The sequence below is a fragment of the Furipterus horrens genome, unplaced genomic scaffold (genome assembly GCF_987537825.1).
Source record: "Furipterus horrens unplaced genomic scaffold, mFurHor1.1.pri manual_scaffold_4, whole genome shotgun sequence".
Taxonomy (NCBI): domain Eukaryota; kingdom Metazoa; phylum Chordata; class Mammalia; order Chiroptera; family Furipteridae; genus Furipterus; species Furipterus horrens.
Genome location: NW_028327174.1, coordinates 36,115,039 through 36,140,323, shown reverse-complemented (window position 1 = coordinate 36,140,323; position 25,285 = coordinate 36,115,039). Strand labels below are relative to the sequence as shown.

The 25,285-nt window shown below is 38.2% G+C and overlaps 1 protein-coding gene across 1 annotated transcript in view; it reads left to right on the top strand.

The window, feature by feature from the left end:
* The window catches only part of ITPR2 (inositol 1,4,5-trisphosphate receptor type 2), a 438,944-nt gene that overhangs the window by 369,969 nt on the left and 43,690 nt on the right, over positions 1-25,285 (top strand). Inside the window, exons 50-54 of the mRNA XM_090272941.1 lie at positions 1,200-1,364; positions 4,931-5,126; positions 8,134-8,229; positions 17,828-17,958; positions 19,104-19,269. Of these exons, the coding sequence (XP_090129067.1) occupies positions 1,200-1,364; positions 4,931-5,126; positions 8,134-8,229; positions 17,828-17,958; positions 19,104-19,269 (754 nt within the window). The remainder of the gene's footprint in view (positions 1-1,199; positions 1,365-4,930; positions 5,127-8,133; positions 8,230-17,827; positions 17,959-19,103; positions 19,270-25,285) is intronic.

Below are 25,285 nucleotides of genomic sequence, written 5' to 3'. Positions count from 1 at the left end.
TACTTCACTTTTGCCTCAAAGTATTTGCTCCTTCTTATGTTATTTAAAATTATTCCATAAGGCAATTTCTTTTATATATATTGAAAAAAATAATGTTGTAAAGAGCAACCTTTTTTTCCAAAGTTAGGTTTGGACTTATAAAGACAAATATGGTGCCATTAGTTAACTTAAAGAACTCAGGAAACAATTTGGGAGAAAAATACTGAAACTTTGAAATCTATACTTCTTTTCTGATGACAAAGAGGCAAAACTGGCTCTTCAGTTTATAAAATAATGCAGTGATTCTAGAACCAAGTAGATCCTACTAAGTTATATGATAACTGTGTTCTTTGGAAATAATCTAACAGATCACTGTTATTGCCAAAGACTCTCAGTATAAATTTCTGTATCCTAAGATTATGCCACAAATGGCAAAATTAAATATAGTTTTAATATAAATACTTTACATACCAATCAGAATAAACACTCCAAAATGTTATATGAATTTATGACACATAGAGCTTGTAAAATATATGCACACATTATGCTTATTTTAACATAGGTGTATAGGTATATTTATAACTTTTATGTATTTAAAGTAAGTTGAATATGAAAATAATTTTAAGGGCTATTTGTTTAAAATAATACTCCACAGAGAAAGTCCAGGATAAAAAAATTAATCAAGGACAGATCTCTGGATATTTTCTGATGACATTTTTCTGTTACATTTCTAGTATAATAAAAATACCATATAGGTTACTTTCAGTGTGGAAAATATGGTAAGTACTATTTAAAGAGTCATTGTATTAAGTGCTCCATATGCTTTATGAATTATCTAATCCTCTGCACAGTGCTATGAGTTGGAGATTCCTTCATTCGCATTTTCAGAGGAAACAGTGAAGGCCTACATTTGCATGGCTCAGGTCATAGCAGCGGTACTGGGAGCATCAAGATTTTAATTCAGGTCCATGTTACCTACGTAACTGGGGTCCTTATTCAGCCTCCTTTCCTTTCCTGAAACTGCAAAGGATACAAATTCTGCTGGTTTTATGTTTACATGCAGATTTGTAAGCAGTCCCGAAAATTACAAAAGGAAAAATCATGAAAGAAAACCACAGACCTGTGAATAATAGCTTTTGTCAATGACCTAGACCTGTGAATAATAGCTTTTGTCAATGACCTGTTTAAGAGAGTAAAAACTAATGTTTTCCTCCCTGCAGCTCTGTAATAAAATAGTATTTCTGGTGAGTTTTGTCGGGAATCGTGGCACGTTCACCCGCGGGTACCGAGCGGTCATTCTGGATATGGCCTTTCTCTACCATGTAGCATATGTCCTCGTTTGCATGCTGGGCCTCTTTGTCCATGAATTCTTCTACAGCTTCCTGGTGAGTACATCTCTGTGTGGACAATCACTGCTGAAAAAATGCACAATGCTGCTTCTTATGCTTCTTCCTTTGATTTTTTTTTTTTTTTAAAGCAGGGCCTGACATTTAGGACAAATTATGATATTTTTAGAATTTCCTAGGCAAAGCATGAATTGTTATTATTTTTAGTCTTTTTCTCTGAGAAACTACATAGGCAGTGGAATTCTTTATTTCCTCTCTGAGAAGGACCAGTGACCCCACCTCTTGACCCAGGTTTCATAGAATAGGCTGCTTTTGGTTACAGCCAAATCATACTTCTCTTTACATTTAGAGATTCTCCAACAGAGTGTGGGAGAAAAAAAAATGGGTATATATTTTCTTTGTACTGGAATCATTACATTCTGTTTACAGTGCCAAATATTATATGTCTTTTTAGAATGGAATATAAGTAAAATGAGGGGGGAAACTGCCAACCCAGCAAAAAGAGAATGAGTTGTTTTAAGTAAAATCTTATCCTTTCAGATTTAATGTCATTGTTGTTAAGCCTATCTATGTATGTTTAATTCATTAAATGGATTTTCAGATTTCTTCCACAGGTTTTTGGTGTGTGTGGTGTTTTCTGTTTATTTGTTTGTTTTTGCTGGCTATCAGTTTTTCTTCCTGTATGTGTTATGCCCATAAGCCAGGAGAAGGATCAATATTAGTATAAAATATTTGAAACTTAAGGTATTACCAGGTTAGCCCCATGCATAGGAGCAATTTATTTATCTCTCCAGCCCAGAGTTGACATGAAGTTGGGAGTACTACCCAGTAAAATAATTCCTGAAGACAAACTGAAGATCTAAAAACATTATGCTGACCCAATTTGCTTGCCTCCTGCTTCCCTGTTCTGTTATCCAGCACACCCATGCAGGAAGAGTGAAAAAAAAGCTCGTTTTCATTTACTCATAAGCACTTGAAAGAGCCACAGTGAGGAGTGGATTTGTTCCATATGTTTAGATTTAAAATTATCTTCCAGGCAATTAATTAATTATTCACCAATCAAAAGGAAACTTTTTTTTCTGTTTAAGGGATTCAAATGAATTCCCTCTCTGTTCTGATTCACCCCCAAAATTTAATTTTTTAAAATCTGCCTGTGACATACAGAGTTGGGAAAAATTAGATTTATAGTTGTTTGTATGGAAAATAATACAATAATTAATAACAAATAATACAAGAATAAACTCTATGTTTCTCATACTCACCACTGTGCCTCACTCTGTATAAAGACCTATTATACCCAGCACTTTAACCTGACTGTGGTATGTGCTTCCACCTCCTTGTCTATAAAATGGAGAGGGAGCGCCAGGATTTTAATTCAGGTCCAAGTCATCTGTGTAACTGGGGCCCTTATTCAGGCTGCTCTCTTTTCCTGGAACTGTAAAGGATACAGATTCTGCCTGGCTTGTGTTTGCAGACAGAATGCAAATAGGGATGAAATGCGAGACTAGTATTATCAAAATCCATGGAAAAGATCGTATGAAATGATGTATGTAAAAAGTAAAGGTATTTGGCAAAATAAATGTGTATTTGAATGATTATGAGTTATTAATAGTAATGTTACTGTAATTTATGTTACTTAGCCTTATTTTTTAGTTTTACTTTCCTCTTGTCTTTTATTTTTTAATCTTACAATACTCTTGTCTTTTATTTTTTAATCTTAAAATAGTGATGGTAATTTGTTTTCATTAGGTTGGTTATGGAAAGGAGATAGTCCATATGATGTTTAGAGTACTAGAAGGAAATTGTAATGGCCATAATAAAATGGAATTTAAACATATCTTAAAAATATTTTTATATCTAAAAATTATATGACTATGCATTCCTGGGTTTGTCCATACATGTCAATCCTTTATTCAAATTATTTAAAACCACACTCTAGATTTTCCTTTTAGGAATAGACAGAAAGAACCATCATCCTGACCAATGTCAACACCTTCTGCTTTCTCAAGATTTGGATTCCATGAGGATGGAATGGGGCTCAGGAATAGGCAATTTTTGCAAGCATCCCATGGGCTTCTGAAAGCTATAAACTTTCAGAAACTATCCAGAAGTGGCCTACAGCCCATTGCCAGACCTTTTCTTTAACCCACTAGTGAGTTAAAGTTAAGAAAAATCTCCTTATGTCAACTACATGCTTAAATAAGTCAGTGTATTGATAATTTGGAAGTTGAATTTGCAGTAGTTAATTTGTCTGTACTGAAGAATGTTGCCTTTATTTCTAGTTTGCTGCTCCCTCCAGAAGATGGATAGCAAAATAGCTAAACATATATTTTTTTGTATATTACCATCATGAATAACAGTTTCCTAAGTTGAGCAAACAATCTAATAACTTTACAGCAATTATTTGCCAGGCTACAATTAGATTGGAAAGTAACTATATAATCCTCCGTAAACAGAAAAACGGAGTACAAGCCCGTGGGGTTTCTGAGAGGATGCGTAACACTACACTCATGGTTGATCGATTCAGCCAGGTTAGAAATTCTAGTCACTGCTCACAGATGGCAGAGGACAAACCTCAATTATTCCAACTGTAAAAATACTCCTCATTTCCAGGCATTTTTGCCTTTTAAAAGTGAATATTAAATTATTGCTTTAAACCAGTGTTTGATAATAAAACATATGCTTGCTAATGTATAATTTCAGCTATTTACATAGCAAAAATAAAATTGTTTTTAGTGTTCACCACAGATAGCAAACACACACCTAGGTTCTTGACTAGTGCATAGGTTTTTCTGCTACTGAACACATGATGGAGAAGAACCCATTAGAGGAAGTAAATTAGCAAATTGTGTATTATATTTTTGTTTATACTACTGTTTCCAAAAGTATATACTAAAGTAATACATTTTGCTCTTATTATACCCCTTTACTAAGGAAAGATGCTTTCTTTTTCTTTTCTTTTTTAAAATTCTTGTTTTTTATTGCTGTTCTATTACAGTCGTCCCCTTTTTCCCATTGCTCTCCCCTGCCACCCCAAGATGTTTTCATTTCTCAAATATTTTTGAATTTCATACCTTTTCTATTGCAACAGACTCATAAAATCATTCTCATAATTTTGCTTCTAAATACTTGATTAAATAATACATTTAATGAGCCTGTCAATTATTCATCACTTAAATGAACCTAATTCAGTATTCTCATTTTAGCCATTATACATATTCCAGAAGCAACTGAAGAATATCAGTAAGACTAAAAATAAGGAATAAGTAGCTAAGTTGGTTAAGTATAACATTATAATTTTTCTAAATTCGAATTTGAAGCTATTCTATTATCATTTCTTACACAATTGAAATTTTATTGGTTACATGTACATTATATGTTGTGTTAGAGTTCTTTTTATTGAAAAACAACTTATTAATACATTTCAACTGGGCAGCAATATATATATTCGTTCATTTTTAAGGTGTCATCTAGGTTGTTATTTTTTTTTCACAGATAGACTAAAATGACTTGCATTTGAATTTGTAATGACCTTTATATTTATATTTATTCATCTTTTGCTCCTTTGCTTTTTTTTTGTTTGTTTGTTTGTTTGTTTTTGGTAGCTTTTTGATTTGGTGTACAGAGAAGAGACACTGCTCAATGTCATTAAAAGTGTCACACGGAATGGCCGCTCCATTATTCTAACTGCAGTCCTCGCTCTCATCCTTGTCTACCTGTTTTCCATTATTGGGTTCCTTTTTCTGAAGGATGACTTTACTATGGAAGTGGATAGGCTGAAAAACAGAACTCCCATTACAGGTATTGCTATTACCACTAAATGAGCTTTCTCTGATAGCAGATATGATTTGTAGGTAGCTTGTTAGGAGGATTACAGATAAACACTAATGGGAGGAAATGTTTCTTTTCATTCCTTTGAAAACATGTTCTGGTTCACTAAGAGCTCATGACTCTGAAATACTTTTAGGCTGTATATTAGCTGTCAGTGTGTAGGAATATCCCCATACAAGCAGCAGAATCTAAGCTCAGTCTCAGTAAGAAAGTTTCAATGATGACTATATTCCAGAAGACAGTCAACAACTTCAGTGCAGGATAATAGCTTTGGGATGCTTTCTTCCTTCTTCCCTCTCTCCCAAGAACATGTAGTATCATTTACAACCATTATTCTATACATATGTGCTCACAGTACATCATATTATACTTAAATAATTGAATACCATAAATGTCTTGACTTGAAACCATCATATAGTAAGACAAAGTATACAAAAAATACTCAATATATTGTCATTAAGGAGCTCAATCATCAGTACATGGCCATCAGAATATCTGTACAGTATTTATTTTTGTTGGCTAACTATTAGACACTATCTGTTTACACTCACTGTGATTGTTGTTGTATGAGGGCTTATGCTTCCCATCTCATTTTGAATTTTTACTTATGCTTCCTAAAAGTTTCTTTTTATCCCTTTTCTACCTTTTGTTGTTTTGGTTAGATTTCATTATTACTCTTTCCCTCCTCTCCTACTTTACCGAGTGGAAATCATAGTTCCGCACTCCGCTGTTACTTTCTGCGGGTGACTCTGCTGCCCATGGGTTGTAGGGAATGGAAACCACAAAATTCACTCTCTCCTCGAGCCATTAAGTTTACACGTACGCTTTAATTAGTAGTGCCTTCTGCACCGTGTTCTTTTTGCCTTTAACAAACATTTCTTAATTATTAAACTAATGATATTTGGTAGTATCTTTCTTCGAATATGGGATAATTAAATGACATTTAAATCTTTTATTAAGTCTAAGTGATCAAAGCACAAAACAGAAAGGTCACATGTATAGACTGAAAGTTACTAAACTTGAGACTGAATTTCATACCTAAGTGTTAGTCTTTATTCTCAGGAACATGAAATATTTTGTGTTACTGCATTTCTTGTTCTTTAAATGTTAGGTTTTTTTCCCAGAGTTTTACAGGTGTAGATGATTGGAGGAAAAGCTCATATATTACATAAATACCCCCAAACTCCCTATTACTAAACTATCTGTGAATCATTAACTACACGTTCTCAAAATTCTTCAAGTTTTAGTTGTTTATGAGGCAGGATCACATTGAGTTACTTAGCGCAGGGTGAGTCTGAGGCCAAAGCATCATGATTCCTGAATTCAAATGTGTCCAGTGGTTATTGTTTACTGAATCTAGTAGTAAATATTTTAAATTGTGTTATTTATAAAGGAAGTTGGTGTTGTTATAAATGCTTGGTTTAAAATCATGAGCTTGGAAGCTCAGGTCACACTGCTGTCCTGTCTGTGCCTTTGTGGGTCTGTGTGCCTTCTGCCACACAAATTGCACCTGGAGTTGTCCCTTTTCCCCTACCTCCTCTCCCTGTGTGTAAATCCCATGTCTCCTTTAGATGGATTCTTCTCCAAAAAACTTTGTTCTTCTTTTTTTTTGTTCTAGAATTTACTTCTCCCTCTCCTAATGCACGACATTACTTTATCTGTCCTTCACTTCCTCCATTCAATAAAAATTGTCGGTACCACTCTGTGTTTCCTGATTGGTTCCTGGTTCTCTAAGGTCTTGACTCCAGGCCCTCAGAGCCTAGCATGGAGTCAGTAAATATTTGGTAAGCACACTCAGACACCCCACCTCTCTTCCTCTCTGACCACCCTGAAATCTACGCTACCCTGTCCCCCAATCTTGCCCAGTCAGCAGGCAGGGACAAATGGAGGTCAGATGTGTGGCTTCCCTTCCTCCAGTGTAGTCCAGTTCTGTCAGGCAACCATCAGCCTAGGCCACCTCCTCACCACCTGTCCTAACTCCAGCTCCCATTTACCACTGCCACCCTCAAGTTAGCCAAGAATCAGGGTAACCTGGTTGTGGTGTTGCTTGGAAAATCACTTGACTATTTCTTTAGCTCTTGTATGTGAAAACGAACTTCCTCCCTCACTCTGTCTTGTGGACTTAATGGATCAGTGTGAAAAAGATAGGTTTGAGAGGAAGGAACCTCTTCACTTTGTATTTGTTACTAACAACAAAAAATATTTCTATAAAACTTTTTCACATAGAAAGGTTACTATTTTCTATTCCCTTCTGTGCCAAGGAAATAACTGGTGAGCCAGCAGGCAGATGGATCCTTGGGGACAAAGGAAGGAAAGAAAGAACCTGAACAGGGATCTGGCAGAAGATTCCTGCTTCCCTGAGACATTTGATACCCTGTTCCCTGTTAGAACGCCCCCACCTGCCATCTCTGCTGCAGCCATAGGGACCCACCCGTGACTGAGACATTGGGAGAAATGTATTCCTGATGTTCCAAGTCCGAACCCTAAACGCCTTTGGCCATGGAAACATTGTTATACATGGTGGTAAATGTCTGCAGTATTATTTATACTTTATCAGCCACTTTAAAAAGTATAAAGTGCCCTGGCCAGATAGTTCACTTTGTTAGTGTTCTCCTGATATGCCAAGGCTATGGGTTCCGTCTCCGGTCAGGGCACATAAAAGAAATACCAATGAATACATAAATAAATGGAACAACAAATCAATGTTCACCCCCCGCCCCACCTCTCCCCTCTTCTCTCTCTAACATCAATAAGTAAAACCAAATTTTTTAAAGGTATAAAAGCAGATTGAATCATGAACCTATTCTCTGTTTATAAAATTGCATCAGTGGCAAAACTCTTCAGTTTTCAAACTAAGAGTTTAGGAACACAGCTAAGTCAGAGTAGTAGTGCCTTTTATTTACATGCCTTTGTACTTATTTGTTCATTTCTTTTATTTGCATGTTTTTCTCTGTACCGTATTTTACTTTGTTCTCAGGAGGAAGTAATGACATTTCTACTATGAATATAGCTGAAACAATGGGAACATGTCACAAGGAAAACTGCTCACCCACGATACCAGCTTCAAATACAGGTAAAAAGGACTCCAGAACACTATGAACTTGATACTTCTGCAGTTATGTTTATGTGATAAACGTTATTGCCGCTTACCCAGTTGCTCTAGGAATTTCATGGTGGTTTGAAATAGAAGAATGGAAGGCAAAAGAACCAAGAAGTTTCGAACAAAAGAAAGGCTTCCCATATCTGCCATTTTGAATCTTCACCCTGTTCCTTATATTATTTCTATTCATGAGACTATCAAACTTACCCTGTGGTACATGTTGTCAAAAATTCTACTACCATATTGCAAATCCATACCACACTAAGCAAGACCTTTTAACTGTATGTCCTTTAACAAAGACTCTGGAAATGCAAAGGCTTCAAATTTAAAAGTCTTGCTTCTAATCCTGAGCTTGTCACTGTCTAGCTGTCTGTCTTAAATATGTTATGCAAATTCCCTGGACTTTGCTCAGGTGGCTTGCCTGGAGAGGGAAGGAGAGAGGGAGAGACAGAGAGAATATACTTTCCAAAGGAGCAAATGGAAACATGCATATAAAAATAATTTTAAAATTCTAATTTTTCTCAATAGTTTAGAAACTATAGCATATGTGAAATTTAATGGGCTATAGAAGGAATTAGTGATCTGTTTCCAGAAGCAGCAACAATTTAGGGACTATATGTCTTTAAATAGTTAAAGAGTTATATATATCTATGGAGTGGATTTATTCTGTATTATATTAATAAAGGACAAAATTGCATTTAGGGAAAATGAAGAAAGAAAGATTTAAGTACAGTGTAAAGATGGATGTCCTCACTTCCATCCGGGAGCACATTGGCTGATCATAAATGATATGGCCTTCATTCCTGAGCTGCCTTTTTCTTTGAGATATTGGACTGTTCCTAGAGGAAAAATGGAGAGTCCCTTCTTCTGACTCAGTGTTTCATGCTTCATGAAATAAACGCATGAATACATTTCATCCCAATGTCCTAGTCACTAGAGGCACTGTGAGCAGCTGCCACCAAGAATTTTCTCCTCCCCTACCTGCTGGAGACCCAGTCAAGGCTTCTAAATGAACTGGCTCATCTTCTGCCAGGGTCTACAGTCCTGTTACATGCCTCCTCCAGTGTCACCACCAGTGTCTGCAGCCTTCCTCACATGGTACGGCACTACCTCATGATGTGCACTCCAGGGTGGGAAATTGAGTGATGGTGCCTTGATCTGGATAGAGGAATTTGCAATCACACAGCGCTCTTGACTTGTATGTGATTAACTCGTGGCTAAAACGTCATTCACTGGTCAGCTGCCAAGCCATAAACGCCTATCCTGTGCTCATCTGATTGGGAGATTGGGATTTCATTCCCGATAGCCCAGGTCGTGGCTACCCAGCTTTCTACAATTACCCAGATATTGTTGATGCTCAACCAGGCATTCTATTGTAATTACTTCATATGCTATTACTAATAGGGACATTTTGATCTTAACATTGAAAAAAATGAAGTAAATATTTCTGTGAAACAGGAAATTAGTTGTACCCAGTACATCATTTGATGATGATGATGATTTAAAAAACTTCACGTTTTCTTTTATTCGTTCATTTATTCATGCATCAATATTTGTTGAGCCTGTGGCCCAGCCACCGTGCTAGGTATTCAAGACACACTGTTGAGTAAACAAATATGGACCCTGGCCCTTATGGAACTTATAAAATAGTGGTAGAGGCATAAAAAGTTATAAAATATGGTGAGTCCTGCCAGCAGTTCTATGATAGGTAGTCACAAGAGAATCTGATTATAGGAATATCAAACAGAAAGACTTTTCTGAGAAGGGATAATTTATACAGACATGAAGGATGAGAAGTCAGTCAGGCCAAGAGGTAGAAGTGCATCCTAGTCAGAGAGGAAAACGGCATGTGAAGACCCTGAAAATAAATGGATGTAACTAATTATCCTCATATTATAGGTAAAACACTGAAGACCCTTAAGTAAGATCACATGACTAGTAAATCAATCCAACTCTCTGATTCCAAAGCCTGTACTCCAGCCTCTGAGTTTTATTGCTGCCTAATTAAAGGATTAATCTCTATAAATTATTTCTTCCCCAACCCAAATTTAGAGGTTGTTAAAAATTCTGCCTGTCATATTTCCTTTCCCCAAGAATGCTTGGATAGCTTTTTCTTCATGCATATTTTGTTCTAAAGGCAATTTCTTAAATATTTTTTATTATATATTAATCAACTGGAGTTGGTACTCTTCCCTGCACTGTCCCAGGGATATTTGGCAATGTCTTGAGATTTGTTTCGTTGTCAAAATTGTTGGAGGAGTGCTACTAGCAGCTAGTGAGCAGAGGCCAGGGATGCTGCCTCCATCCCACAGTGCACAGAACAGCCCCCACAACAAAGAATTATCCAGGCCAAAATGTCAATAGTGTTGAGGCTGAGAAACTCTCCTCTATTACATGGTCTGTTTGGATATTAGTTTGTAACTCTGAATACAAACTCATAAAAGGCTTCCCATCAAAATGTTTACAACCTCTTTCTTACCTAAAATATTACACAAAGAACATAACTTCTCTTTTCTATGCAGCCAAATGCGGACAGTCCTTCCAGGTGTATCATTCCAGGGGCAAGTCTCCGTTTTTTTTAGGCTCCACCTGAGTTGGGAATGGTGGGGAGATGCAGGTATGATTTTTCAGGAAAAGCTCCCAGAGAAGGGAGGAAAGGATAGGGCAGAAATTTGAGCACTGGAGGTGTGACAAAGACATTGTTGGGAGCCAGAGATGGTGGCAATAGCTTTTCACAATCAGGGATCATTCCTAAATCAGTATTAAAAACTGCAGGAATGCCTGTATTGATCTACTTTTCTCTTCTGTGCCCTTTTTGCACTTGACAGGGTAACTAATAAAATTCATTTGATTGAAAATTCCATGGATTTACTCCTATAGCCCTTGCCCTCTTTCTATTTTGGCCACATGTATTTAACTACAAAAGTAGAGCGAAAGCTGGAACCTGGTGTTTGCTGTGCAGCATGTTTCACTTAGATTTAAAAATAACGTTTCTATGTCCAAGACCAGGATTACATTTTAATCTGAAAACCCTAGTGTGCATTTGTGATGGCCTGGTTTGTTACCTTGTGGACAGCAGGACCACATTACAAAGGCCCAGCCACGCACAGCAACATAATAACAAGCCACATGGTCCTTGGGAGGCCGAGTGCTAGTTCCCAAGGATGCGCCAGCAGATGCTGGTAGGGCCACTGTCCCAGCAGCAGCACCATAACTGACTAGCAACTGGTTGAAAAAAAAAAAACAAAAAACTTTTATTTCATTTGCTGCAGACCTCCCTGACTTCCTAGACAAAAATATTCACTTAAAAAATAAGCCAAAAAACCTGATTTTCTAGAAAAGTAAGGCCTGTTCAGGCAATTTACAAAATGTAGTCACAATTATTTTCTAAGTAAAAAAGTCATTTGAATGTCCAGAAAAGGCAGGAAGCTCACATATGTCTAACATATATGAATAATTCAAATTTAATAGGTTTTTATATTTTACTTTAACAAAAAAGATTGATGAATACCGGAAACTGATCAGCTTTCTCCCTGCTTTCTCACTCTAAAAGCAATGATAAAATGTCCTCAGATAAGGATTAAAAGTATATATTTTTGGCAATAAATGCATATATATTAACAATTAAACAAACAAACAAAAAAACCAAAGTAATCATAAAAGCAGAATGGTAGCATACTCATGGATAGAGAACATTTTGACAGTTGCCAGATGAGATGGGCGCTGGGGAGTGGGTGAGGTGGGTGAAGGGATTAAGAAGTACAAATTGCCCCGGCCAGGTGGGTAAGTTGGTTGGAGCATCAGCTCATACACCAGAGGTTATAGGTTCGATCCTTGGTCAGGGCACATATCTAGGTTGCAGGTTCAATTCCTGGTTAGGGTGTATGCAGGAGGCAACTGATAGATGCTTCTCTCTTACACATCAATGTTTCTCTCCCTTCCTCTCTCTATGAAATCAATAAGCATATTCTTGGGTAAAGATTTAAAAACAAAAAGTAAGTACAAACTGGTAGTTGCAGAATGTTCTTAGGGGTGTAAAGTGCAGCATCCAATGTAGTCAGTAATAGTGTGGTAACTGTGTGGTGTCTGATGGGTGCTGGATATATTGAGATGATTACTTGATAAGTTATATGATGTCTAATCACTGGGTTGTACATTTGAAACATGATATTGTGTGTCAATTGTAATGGAAAAAACAACAAATTATAAAAAATTAGATTAAAAAAAGAACAAAATAAATGAACAAACAAAACAGAAATAGACTCATAGATACAGAGAACAAACTGATGATTGTCAGAGGGGAGAGGGTGTGGAGGTGAGTGAAAAAGGTGAAGGGATTAGGAAATGCAAACTATAAAACCATCACCAGGATCCAGGATGTAAAGTACAGCATAGGGAATATAGTTAAAAAAAAAAAAGACTAACAAATGGAAAATTTAAATATATCTCAATGACAACCTATTGCTTTCTAATTGAATAATTTAATTATTAAAGCAGAAAAAAATAGCATTATTAAATAATCTTATTCAAGCATGTCCAGTATTTTTTTTTTTTAAATAACAGCTTTGTAATAAAACAGTTTCTCAACCTCAGCACTACTGACATTTTGGTCAGACTAGCACCTCAGATTGGAAGAAAATATTTCAAAGCCAATAGACTGTATTTTCTTCATATGAAACATTTTATTTATATTATGAATGAAGAAAAATACTTTATTTTACTAATACTCAACTAAATATGAGAATAACTTGATCTCATCTTGTTCAAGTATGAAATGTATTGATTGTTAAAACTATAACTTTGCATAAGATTTAACAGCCATTTATTACTGATGTTAATTTTGACGCCTAGAATTTATTACACCCTATGTCCCAAACAATGTTCTAAGTTTCTTACATGTATATATTTAGTTCTTCTTAAATGTTTCCATGTTAAAAGTATTTCCGCTAATTCTTTCCTTTTGCATGTAAACAACTGTGCTCTCTCACTGCTTTCATAACTACTTCTGTTTTCATCATTTCTCCCTGGCCACCATTAGCTGACCATTTTTCTTACATCTGAAATCTTTTCCTTGCTACCATCTGTTCACTCTCTTCCTCTTAGGTCCCATTTGAACCTTCCTCTGCATTCTTCTATTCCCCCAAACTAATATTCTATCATTTTCCTTCCTTTCAGTTACAGATTTTCCTGGAAAATGCTGGCTACCCTCTCTCCTCCAATTTCTGCATCAACCATCTTCCCTTCCACTATTTGCCACCTTCCTGTTGTTTCCTGTGACCTGATTGTTAGCTCCAGCAGCCTTTCCTTGTTTCTCATTGCCTTTGGCCCTTCTGTAATTGGGACATTTTTTTTGATACCTTCTCCATCTTTAAATTATTTTCTCCCTTCATTTGGGATCCTAGTACTCTCCCAGATCTCTTATCTTTTCTAGTTTTTTAAAATGTTTTCTCCTCTTCTTACACATAAGCTCAAGAGATTTTTTCCTTGTCTTCATCAAAACACCCTCTATCCAGTTCCTCCTCCTGAATTGTCTGCTTCTGTGACCTAATGGAACCATCCTTTCCTAAGTCACCTCTGGCTGGAAGCTTTAGTGTGATAGTTAATGCTGCCTTCTCCCTCGTGCCTAGAGTTCCGTCAGCTCCTGTTCATTCATCCTCTCTGTTCCCACTGTCATTACCCTGTGGAGGCTCACTGCACATCATGCCTGAATTATTGCAACTGCCTCCTATGTGGACTTTCTACCCCTGCTCATTCTATCCTCAGTTCATGCACTGCGCCACCACTAGACTACTTGTCAGAAATCACTGTTTTGAGTATTTCCTTTTCTTCCCCCAACTCAAAATGTCTACCATGGTCCATCACCTGGTGAATAAGATAAAAATTCACTAAAACTTCACAGAGACTTTCCAGCTTTATCTTCCCTTCCTCTGCATGCTGTCTATTTGCTGTTCATTGTAGCAGCGAATATTTTTTCTGCCTCTGGGGCTCTGTGCTCATGCCATGTGAAATTTCTCTCTATTCCTGTCTTAGTCTATTCAAGGAAAACTTGGAGTCTACGTTAATGAGAGGGACTCCCCTTTAATTACCCATGGTACTAAAGTTTCTCTATTCTAATATCTTTTCACTATTTCTGTGGCTTTTATCACATGTTAATTTGTCTTATTACCTAAGTACAATAAGTCCTCCTTTGACATTATTAAGAAGTTCTTGGCAATTACATAAAATGAAACCAATTTTATCATAAGCTAATTGGTATAAGAGTTAAGTACTGTAGCATCTTATCAATGTTTTAATGAAACGATGTTCAGCAAAATTATGTTATTCAAAGACCTACAATACATGTTTTAGGTCATACTGTTTCCCTAACTGGGTAGTCAACCACCTTGCCCCTGTTGAAAGTTCAGGAACAAGTTCAAACTCCTCATCTTGGTGTATGAGCTTCCCCTGACCTGATCCCTGCCTGCTTGTCTTCTCACAGCTCCCACACTTGCATGCATGCCCCATGGCCCAGGTATCTCAGTCCACCTGCAACTCCCCAAACTCCCCACATGCTTCCATGCTCATTTTGCCTTCACTCACCCCATTTCATCTGCCTGGGGTGTTTTGCTTCACTGATTTTACCAGCCAGACCTACCTCTCTTTCAAGATTCAACTCAGGTGCCACCTCCTTCAGGATGCTTGTCCCTGACACCCCAGTCCATGAGATGCACCTCCTTCTGGCCTCTGCAGTACCTTCAGATAGGGCACTGCCTTTGCTGGTCTGCTGACCTACCTTTCCTAGGGGACCATAAGTTTCCCAGGGGCTACAACACCTTCATCTTCCCACCTGCATTCCTGACACCTACCCCAGGGCTATTGATGCAATAGAACAAGGCAGGTTTGGCTTGGGGAGGCCAGCTGGTTATGTAGATAGGTCTCCACAAGGTGGCATTTACTTAGGTGAACTTGGCATGACTCGGGGCCTAGCTTTCAGCATGAAGGCCTGGGAACTTGGCTTAGCATATTATGAGTGGATCCATCTCACGAAGAGAGAATCTTATTGACCAAGCTCACAGAGGCTACCATATAAAATTGGTGTGCCTAGGCACTAGTTATTGAGGAGCTTGTTAACTGCATTATTGCTGGCATTCGCCTGCCCTTGGAATTCTCCCCCTGTTTGTATGCCATGCAAAAAGCCAGCTTTCTCATTGTATATTTGCAGCCAATTTATTTTAATTCACAATGGCTAATCACATGACTTGTGTGTGGATTTTACTAGCTTACCTATTCAAGAACAAACAACCTTGTTTCTAAATCCTTTGGGAGAGATGGAAACAGTTTCCTGTAGCTTCTAGGTACTGATTAATAAGTCATTATAAATGTGTGTTATATTGCTGATTAAAAAACGAATTCAGATCCTGCCACTAGATAGATGATAGCTTTGATTGAAAGGCTAATTGTGGCAAAATAACCTAGAGACATATTGCACCTGACCTCAGGACTAGAAAAGCATATTTCTCTTTAAAAATCCCTTTAACTTTCTTACACTTTTCTAACTGTTTTTCTTCCCCCTTTCCCTAGCCATCACATTAGAACCCAGCACCTAACTGGCACTTGGCAGACTGAGCTTTCTCACTACTTCCTCTGCCTACCTGTCTCTTCTGCTGCTCTGACTGCTGCCGCCACAAGCCCCACCTCTTCCCCATGTCTCCTTCCTCCAAAAGCAGTTTTGTGTCTCTTCCTTTCTAAACCAGAATTGTGCCATGTGGCTCCTCCCTGAGGTAAGTGGTCCAGCACAGACTCCGCTGAGACCTTGGGTACTGCCTTTGCTGCCTGCGCATCTCTGACTTCAGCCCTTCTCTCGAGGTGCCTGTTTTAAAAAGAAGTAGCTCTAAATGAAGTGAAAAGGTGGGGATTCCTCATCCAAGTGTTGTTAAAATAAAGTCAGTTCACAAGAGGGAAATCAGTCTTTTTAAACAAAGTTCTAAACAGGCTGTTGGTCAGGGATCATGTAGACAGAATTAGGCTGATTCTTTTTTTTTTTTTTTCCTTTGTTGGTGGTTGTTATTGTAGTCCTGCCTAGACAGGCCGGTTGTGGCTACACAATACCAAGATTCAGTGCTGTGATGGTTTTATAATTTTGTAACAACAAAAATACATTTCTTCTCACTGACCAATATGAGGAAATCCTGATTCCAGAGTCTAATTTAGTATGAAATTTTTACTATTTTAAATGACTGGTACATTATTAACAAGTTTGGTAACTTTACCATTCAACAAAATAAGACTAGGAACTTTTGTGTCATGTTGTACCTTTTTCTCTCTCCCCATTTTTCTCTAATATTGTCACATAACTTACACTTGCACAAAATAAATTGTTCATATAAATACATTGTGCTTCTCATCTGTAGTTCCATGCTGGTCATTATTAAGAAAGCTTAGGCCTTAAACAAATTAATGAAATAATAGCTGCCCTAATTTTTAAGCACCTACAATGTGTATGCCAATCTGTCTGTAAGATGTTTCATATATCTTAAATTTAGTACTCTGAAGGGTATTTTACAGATGGGGCTATTGAGGTTAAGCGGTTGGCCCAATGTCCCAGCACTGGAGCAGAGCAGAATTGGAAGCCAGGCCCACCTCGCTTCCGTGTGCACTCTTTTCCCTGCAATACTTCTGTTTCTTGAGCTGACTGTGTTTCTGGAGATTGTACCACAACCTCCTCTCCCCACAGCACAACAATGCACAATGAATATTAGATTCCTTACAGTATGTCCTTCTCATTCTGTCATTTTCCACTGATAGAAGAAAAAACTGTTTCAGTGGCTTTATCAGTCTTTGTGAGTCGTGGGCTGCCACATATAAAAATAGGTGTTATGTGACTTCAAAAAGTTGTTTCATGGCATGATTATGAAAATATAGATCTTTGGAAGTAGATAATAGTATATTTTAAAAACATGAATTTGCAAAGGTAGGAGTTCCTTCTTTTTATGGCCATATAGTATTCCATTGTATAAAAGTATCACAGCTTTTTTATCCACTCATTTACTGATTGGCACGTGGTTATTTCCAGATCTTGGCTATTGTAAATAGCACTGCTATGAACATAGGGGTGCTTATGTTCTTTAGAATTAGTGTTTTGGGATTCTTAGGATATATTCCCAGAATGGACGGACCTGAAAATCATTATGCTAAGTGAAATAAGCCAGTCAGTGAAGGACAAGTACCGTATGATCCCACTTACATGTGGAATCTAATGAACAAAACAAACTGATGTACAAAATAGAAACAGAGGTATGGATATATGGGACAGACTGGCAGTTGTCAGAGGGGAGGGGAAGGGAGAGGAGGAAACTGGATGAAAGAAGAGGAAGGGATTAGCCCAAGAGCATATATGCATAACCCATGGACACAGACAACAGTGTGGTGATGACCAGAGGGAAAGACCGGGGGTGAGGGATGGAGTATAGGTGGGCAAAGGTTGGGGAAATGGGGACATCTGTAATGGTGTCAGCAATAAAAAGAAAGTTAAAAAAGGAACAGAAAACAAACCATGAGTTTGCCGCATTGTTTAATTTGTATATTTTTATAGCTGATGAAGAATATGAAGATGGAATTGAAAGGACATGTGACACTCTCCTTATGTGCATCGTCACCGTCCTGAACCAGGGCCTCAGGAATGGCGGTGGTGTGGGAGACGTGCTGAGAAGGCCATCGAAAGATGTAAGCTGGAGGAAAAGTATTTTTTCAACAAGCACATAATCATTTTTTTAAAGCCTCTCTTAACAACATCCACAATATGGTTTTTTTGTTTTCAGGGTACTATATCTTGTGTCATTTGCTTTAAAGGTATAATGGTAGCCATTAAAACCAATTGTTATATGCTAGGATTACATAGAAAGCACTAATATACTAAAAATCTATGTTGTTAGTGAGGTTATGAAATTGTTCCAAGTTTGAACTGTGCATTGTATTACAGCAACAAAATCATGATTACAAACATTGTAGAGGAGCTGAGTGGTCCATAAATAACAGAAACTATACCGCCCCCTTGTCTATCAGGTTTCTCAGACATGAAGATTTACTCTGCCTCCGAATATGAGTAGCCTTCATTATTTATCCATGGTGAATATAAAATTTAAACAAATTCTGACAGGATTTTATATCTTAAAATGGTGTGGCTGAAACATTTCTCATTAGCTGCATTAGCTGCAAAGTCTCAAGCACCGTGCTGGGGGCTTGAAAAAGTCTCAGCTCTCCAACAGGCCAGCTGTATCATGTTGCCAGTTCATCTAACGTTCCCTCATCTGTGACATCGCTGGATTACATGACCTCTAATGTGTACTTCCATACCGTTCATCAAGTAGGAATAGCTTGAGCTATATGTACTTGACCCTATAAAGCCAAGAGCAAAACCTACTCCAGAAAGTGATGAATCATTAGGTTCTCCTCAACTCCGTAATCATTGACCTTTGGAATTGATATTTGTATAAGTTTTGTGCAGCTTCTGGGATTCAACCTACTGCACCAAAATGCATTGAGCACAGTTACAAAGTGGTTTATAATAAAAAGTAAGTCTCCATTGCAGAGTGGGAGTGAGGGGAGTAAGTCCTAGAGAATAGAAGGGGTTCTGGGAAAAGGCTACAAAGCTCTTCTCATTTACATTTAAAGAAAATGAAGGTAGAAAGTGGGTCTTATTTTTCCAACTTGGAATACTGTTTATATTAATTTAGCAAATATTTATTGAATGTAGTTCCTTTGCTAGACAATATGCTAAATCACCATACCTTGAAACTGTGTAGGTATGTGTGTGTGTGTGTGTGTATTTATTTATTTATTTATTTATTTATTTATTTTTTAAATTTCAGGAGCCCTTGTTTGCTGCCCGAGTGGTATATGACCTTCTTTTTTATTTCATTGTTATCATTATTGTTCTTAACTTGATTTTTGGTGTCATCATTGATACTTTTGCGGATCTCAGAAGTGAAAAACAGAAAAAAGAAGAAATTCTAAAAACAACCTGCTTCATCTGTGGTAAGTGTTCTCAAAATGCTAAAATAATAGCTGAAACTGCCCAGGAGGGACTAGAATGATATTTATTCATCATGCTTTGGGAAAGTTATTTCAAAATGAAAGCTGGACAAATTGGAGATTATGTAACTGATCATTGGACTCGGATTCTCTGTTCCACAAATAGAATAATTACATCTCAAAACTATCTTGTCATTATTTCTGCAATTTCTTTGATTCTTTGACTTTAGAATATGTAGCGAAATGCCAAAATTTGGTTCTATCCGCTGACAGGTTTTTCATCGCAGTAACATACTGATTAAGTAACAAAATGATCGTTTTTATTTTGTTAGATTATGACTCTACAGATGATTTTTCCAGCAGTTTGAACTTTTACTCACTGACACTGTGCTTTCAATTCTGAACTGTGCTGCTTCCTCTCTGTTTTTACTCTCTCTCTCCCCTCCCTGGCCTCTTCCTTTCCTCCCCTCTTCTCCCTCCCTCCCTCCCTGCCTCCTCCCCCCTCTCACGCCCCTGCCTTTCTTCCTTGCCTCCCTCTCTCTGTCTGTCATGACGCTGCCCTCCCTTCTCCCATGATTGCCTTTCTCAGGTCCAGCCTTTTCTTTGCCCTCGTCATTGCGTTTGGCTCTACTCTCTTCTCCATATGCCTCAGCTCTTTCTGGCTTTAGTAACCTCTGTAGCTGGCCTAGAATCCTTTCCCATCCTCGAATAATCCCCAACTCCAGCTTATACTTACCTTCTATTTTTCCCTGTTGGGCTGAAAAATCTTTTGATAAAAGTCACAAAACAAGCATAAGGCCTTCAGTATAACGTTTTTCTGCATAGTTTAAATGGACCCTCAGTAAATTCCGTTCCCTTTTTGATTCAACTTTTGTCTTCAATTCCCTGAATAGCTCTTCCAAACCTTTCCAACATTCCTCTGACAGTTGGGGGTGTGCTGATTAGTGACCTGTAATAATGATCTATATTTCAAGGGAACAAACAAATGAGACCTGTCCTTCTTCTGTTGTGGAATTCAAACATATTGGTATCTAATGTGTTAAGAAAAATGATAGAGAAGTTCACAGGTTGTTACTCCTCTTCAGGGTGTGGTAGGGGCAGGCCAGAGTCAGGAGAAGCTTCATGGAAGAGATGGTAGCAGAGGTGATGGTAAAAGCTGGAAGGGAGGTGGCCATATCAAAGTGAGTGGAAGCAGAGAGGCTGATATAGGGAAGGGCATGGAGGGAAGTACAGCAGAGTGAGAATCTTCAGTCATAACAAGCAGCTCAGCATTGCTGGAGCTTACATTTCAGAGCAGGGCATGCCAAGAGCAGACGTTGGCCAGATCATATGTGGCTGTTTATATTATAAAGCATGGACTGTATCCTATAGACTTATAGAGGATGGTCACCCATTAAAGAACTTTAAGTAGAGGAGGATAGGGTTGTACAGTATTCCCTCACTTATCGTGGGTATTATGTTCCAGACCCCGCCCCCGCCCCGACGAAGTAGGAACCTTACATTTATTCTACACTCTTAAACCTATGTAACTTTAACAACATATGTATATAGTACCGCAAAATCCCGCAATATAGCGAAAAATCCGCGATAAGTAATTAAATATAATATTTTTTAAAATCCCGTGATACAGTGAGGCCGCGATAAGTGAACCGCGATATAGTGAGGGACTACTGTACTTTTGTTTTGAAGCACTGTGGAAGGTGTGGGAGGTCATTCATCAGGGGTAATACTGGAGACAGTAACCAAATAGAAGGTTTTGCCCTAATCCGAGGGGAAGGTAACAAAACCTTGATTCGGGAAGGTTAGTGGTGGCAGTATTAAGGGTAGAAGACAGAACAAGAAATATGTAGGTGTTAAATCCCAGTGATTTGGAATGAATATGAGAGAGCTGGGATACCTGGGTAGATGTAGCATCAACAGTTGAGTAGAAAAACAATTTCAGGTGGGAATGTGCTGAATTTAGCCTTGGAAATGCTGTGATGGAGGTATGCACTGAGCATCCAGTGAGGTGAACTCAGTGCATGGCTCCACGTGTGAGTCTAAGCCTCAGAGAATGTGTCTGCCATGGAGACAGGAGTTGGGGAATCCTCGGCCTGTAAGTGGCAGAAAAAGCTGGAATGCAGAGAGAGACCTCTGAGTGAGAGCAGAAGGTGGGGTCTGAGTGGAAAACATCAGCACTGAAAAGTTAAAAGAGAAAGAGGATCACACATAATAAATACAGCCATCATGTCCGAGTGATGCAAGGAGAAGCAGGAATCTGCGGCGTGTGGAAGGGAGGGGAGAAAACAGTTTGGAAAGAAGGGATTGATGATCGAATATGTCAAAGCAGAGAAGGCCAGTAACATGAACTGAAGCAGGGCCATTGAGTTTCTCATTTAGGATGTTTTTGTGACGTTAGTTTCCACAAGGGTGAGGACAGATTGCGCAGTGTGGGAAGGGACTTGCTGGAAAGAAATTGAGGGAGAAAGAAGGGCCTTCTCTTTACATGTCTAGATTAGATGGAGGCAAGCAAGACCAAGATGGAGCCAAGGAAGATGCCGTACAATAATTTGGGGATTTGGGGAAGTGAGCCATTGTATCGAAGGGTGAGTCCCACAGAGAAAAAAAAGATGTTGCCCTTAAAAGTCTTTCTGTATGTCTCATGGTCTTACTTTTACACTGCTTCCTCCAAGCCCATTTCTTCACGATCATAGTAACTACCTTCAAAGAATAGATGTTTTGGAAGAACGTATCAGTAGCAGCAGGGTGTGAGCCTAGTTCCAAGACACGATCCTGTTTCCCATATTCTAACAACAAAGCACATGAACAGTACAGTAAGAGCACCATTTAGCCACCATTCCCACCTCTCTACGCCTTTCCCTTCGCTGTCAAAATTCTCTTTGGCCTCTCATAGTCAGTAAAAAGCCTGTAACCTATACGTTTCTTATAATGTCACAATAACCTTCATCACCCAATTAAAATGTTTTTCTTGAATCTCATTAATTTCCTGCTGACCTTTCTTCTACCTGGAATGGCACATTCTCTGGTCCCACCAGGAGGTCCTATTTTTTCTCTCAGCCCCTAGATAAGAGGCTCTGATTCTATCCTGGGCTCTTCCTCTCTTTTCTCTGCCGTCCTCTTTACCATCACTTTATGCATATTTTTGCCAAATATGCAACCACCTCTCCAGCCTCTCCCCAGGCTTTTGTCCTTTGTCTTCAGTTGTTTATGCAGAAGGGTATGACTTCTGGCAGCCAACTTCACTGTGTACAAAACTAGTGCGTCCTGACTTTCCCTCTCCTCCCTCTAACCCAGCCACTTGTCCTGACTTCCACATCGCAGTGAATTACTTCCCATTTTACCTTCAGTTACCTGGACTGGGGACTTCTCTGTTATTTTTAGCATCTGCTTTTACCTCTTCCAGGTGCACTAGTTACCATGTGCTAATGAATCTTCTTTCACAGACTCACTGCCTTCTGCAGGTTCCCATCGCCACACCTTAGTTTTCTTAGACTCACCTTGGCTTAGCCCCAAATGCCCTACTCAGTGCTGCCAGACTAATTTTTCTACTTTGAATTCATCATTTTCTTACTCAAAAGGCTCCCAAGAGCACTACAGCCTATAACTCTAGGACTCTAATTCTCCTGGCATATAAGGTGCCCCACAATTGGACCCCTCTTTTTGCCCACCTTTTCACCCATTTATAGCTCAAGTTATGGTCCAACTGTGTCCCTCGTCTTTAACTCTCCATGTGTTCTCACAGTGTTCTGTTTGGAACGCCCAGACTCCTAAGCTGTTGAACTCCTGCCCTCTTTCTGAGGCCCCGATCTAATGCCATTATTCCATGAAGACTTCTCTGATCTCACCAACCAGAAGCAAACATGTCTGTTCCTAAATCCCTCCTATCACCCTTAGCTATGTGGTACGGTGCAGACTTCTGTTGCCTAATCTCCTTTGTTGGATGCTATTCATTATTATATTGTAGAAAGTGAATGAACATTATAGTCAAACGGATGTAGGTCTATACTGCTTCCATATCCCAGCTATGTGACATTGACCAAGTTTCCTTTCACCTCTAACTATTGTTTCCTTTTCTGGAAAATGGGGACTATAATGTCATATTTGGGGGTTGTGGTGAGTATAAATGACATCATTTGTCTTGGAATTCCTAGCTCAATGCTTAGCTGACAGTAAGCACTCAATACATGTAATGTCTCTTCTTTCAGAGATCTAAACCCATTCTTATTCAGGTTAATGCTTCCGTAGCATGTATTGGGGATCATTCATCAATATTTTCTTAATGACTGACTATCTAATTAGCCCCAAATTAACATTGTCTCTATACTGTGCCTTATAACCTATAAAAGAAAGATAAAACAAGTCAGTACTAAATTAATACACACCGCAGGCACAAATATCTTGGTGCACTAACTCTAATAAGTTATTCCAGATTTTGTCACATGCAAGGTATTGTTTGTGTGGCATACACACACCCATGGGGAGACAGGGACACCAGGAGGCACAGGAGATGTTGATACATGGTCTGTTCTCCAGAAACCTCACATTTATTCAAAAAATTTGGTCATTTAGGTAATTTAACCTAAGAATAAATTTAAATTGTATTTTTATATTTGTACAAATAAAATGTTGTGAAGTAGAACAAATTAGTGCAAAATTTAAAATAAAGTAGAAACATTTTTAAATATTAAAAAATGGTGCCAGGCCCTTTTAGCTGCCAATTCCTGTAGCATAAGGGTCCTCTATTCTCTGCCCTGAAAGGACCTTCAGTTCAGCAAAAGCATGTGATAAGTGTTATGATAACATATATCTAGATATGCATTCATTCCTGGAATTGCTTACCATATGTAAGACTTAATACATCTATATATATTGTATGAACTTCATTACAAGAAAGATTCAAGCATTTGGGATTTTGGGGGTTGTATTATAAAATAGTTGTGATTAATCTATAAATGATTCTGGGAAGAGCTGGGTGTTAAGTTGTGATCCAAAGAGGGATAAAGTGCAAATAACAGAAGAGAGAATCTCCACCGTAGGAGAGGATTGGCTTCAGGGGTGCACCAAGTGACACCCAGACTAGTAACAGAGGAGGTAGATACTATGACAGGTGATGAGAGCAGATGGGACTTTTCTAGCCTTGAAGGCAATGACCAAATGTTTGAGAGGTATGACTCAGAAAACAATTGCTAGTGATCCAGAAGGCAGTCATGATGGGATGATAATTAACAGATGACAGAACTGAAGCAGTAAACATAGAAAACAAATCGGCTCTGATGTCCATAATAATTATTAATTTTTAATTACTAGAGGCTGAAAATTTAGGGAAGAGGACCAGGTGTGACAAAATAACAAAATAGAGAGAGAATTTAATGCTAAGTCAGAATTCTTGTCATAAATATAGTCAGGTTTCTAGAATTAAAAATCTTTCTAGATGATTTATTAGGATATAGAGGCTATACTGTGAGAGAGGGGCCACCTATGTTTTTCTCTCATTATATTAGTCCCTTATTATCTGTACTTATACATTAAAGTTATTCATTCGCTTATTTGTTCAACAGTACTTAATGAGCATCTACTATGTGCCAGGGCATTGCAATAAACAAAAATAGACAGAGGGCACTGCTGTTTTGGAACTTGCTTTCCAACACATGTAGAATGTCAAATGATGATAAGAGCTATGGGGGAAAATAAGGCAGAGGACAGAATGGGGATGCCTGGATGCTGGGTGGGTGTGTACCCTTATCTCAGTCGTACTGTGTGCAAAACACAAGTACTCACCTAGTCTTATTCTTCCTGAAAAGTTTGTAATGAGCACACAAAGCTCTTTGTATGCTTCCATGTTTCCTGCCTTGGTCGTCTCATTTAATTTTATGTCATTTATCCTTGAACTAGTCTATTTACATCTTGAACTCGCTGGAAGTTCCAGCTTCCCACCAAACATTCTAACTTGGTCATTCTCTAGGCATCTTATATTCAATATATCCCAAATCAAATGTATCTTCCCTCCAAAATCTCTTCT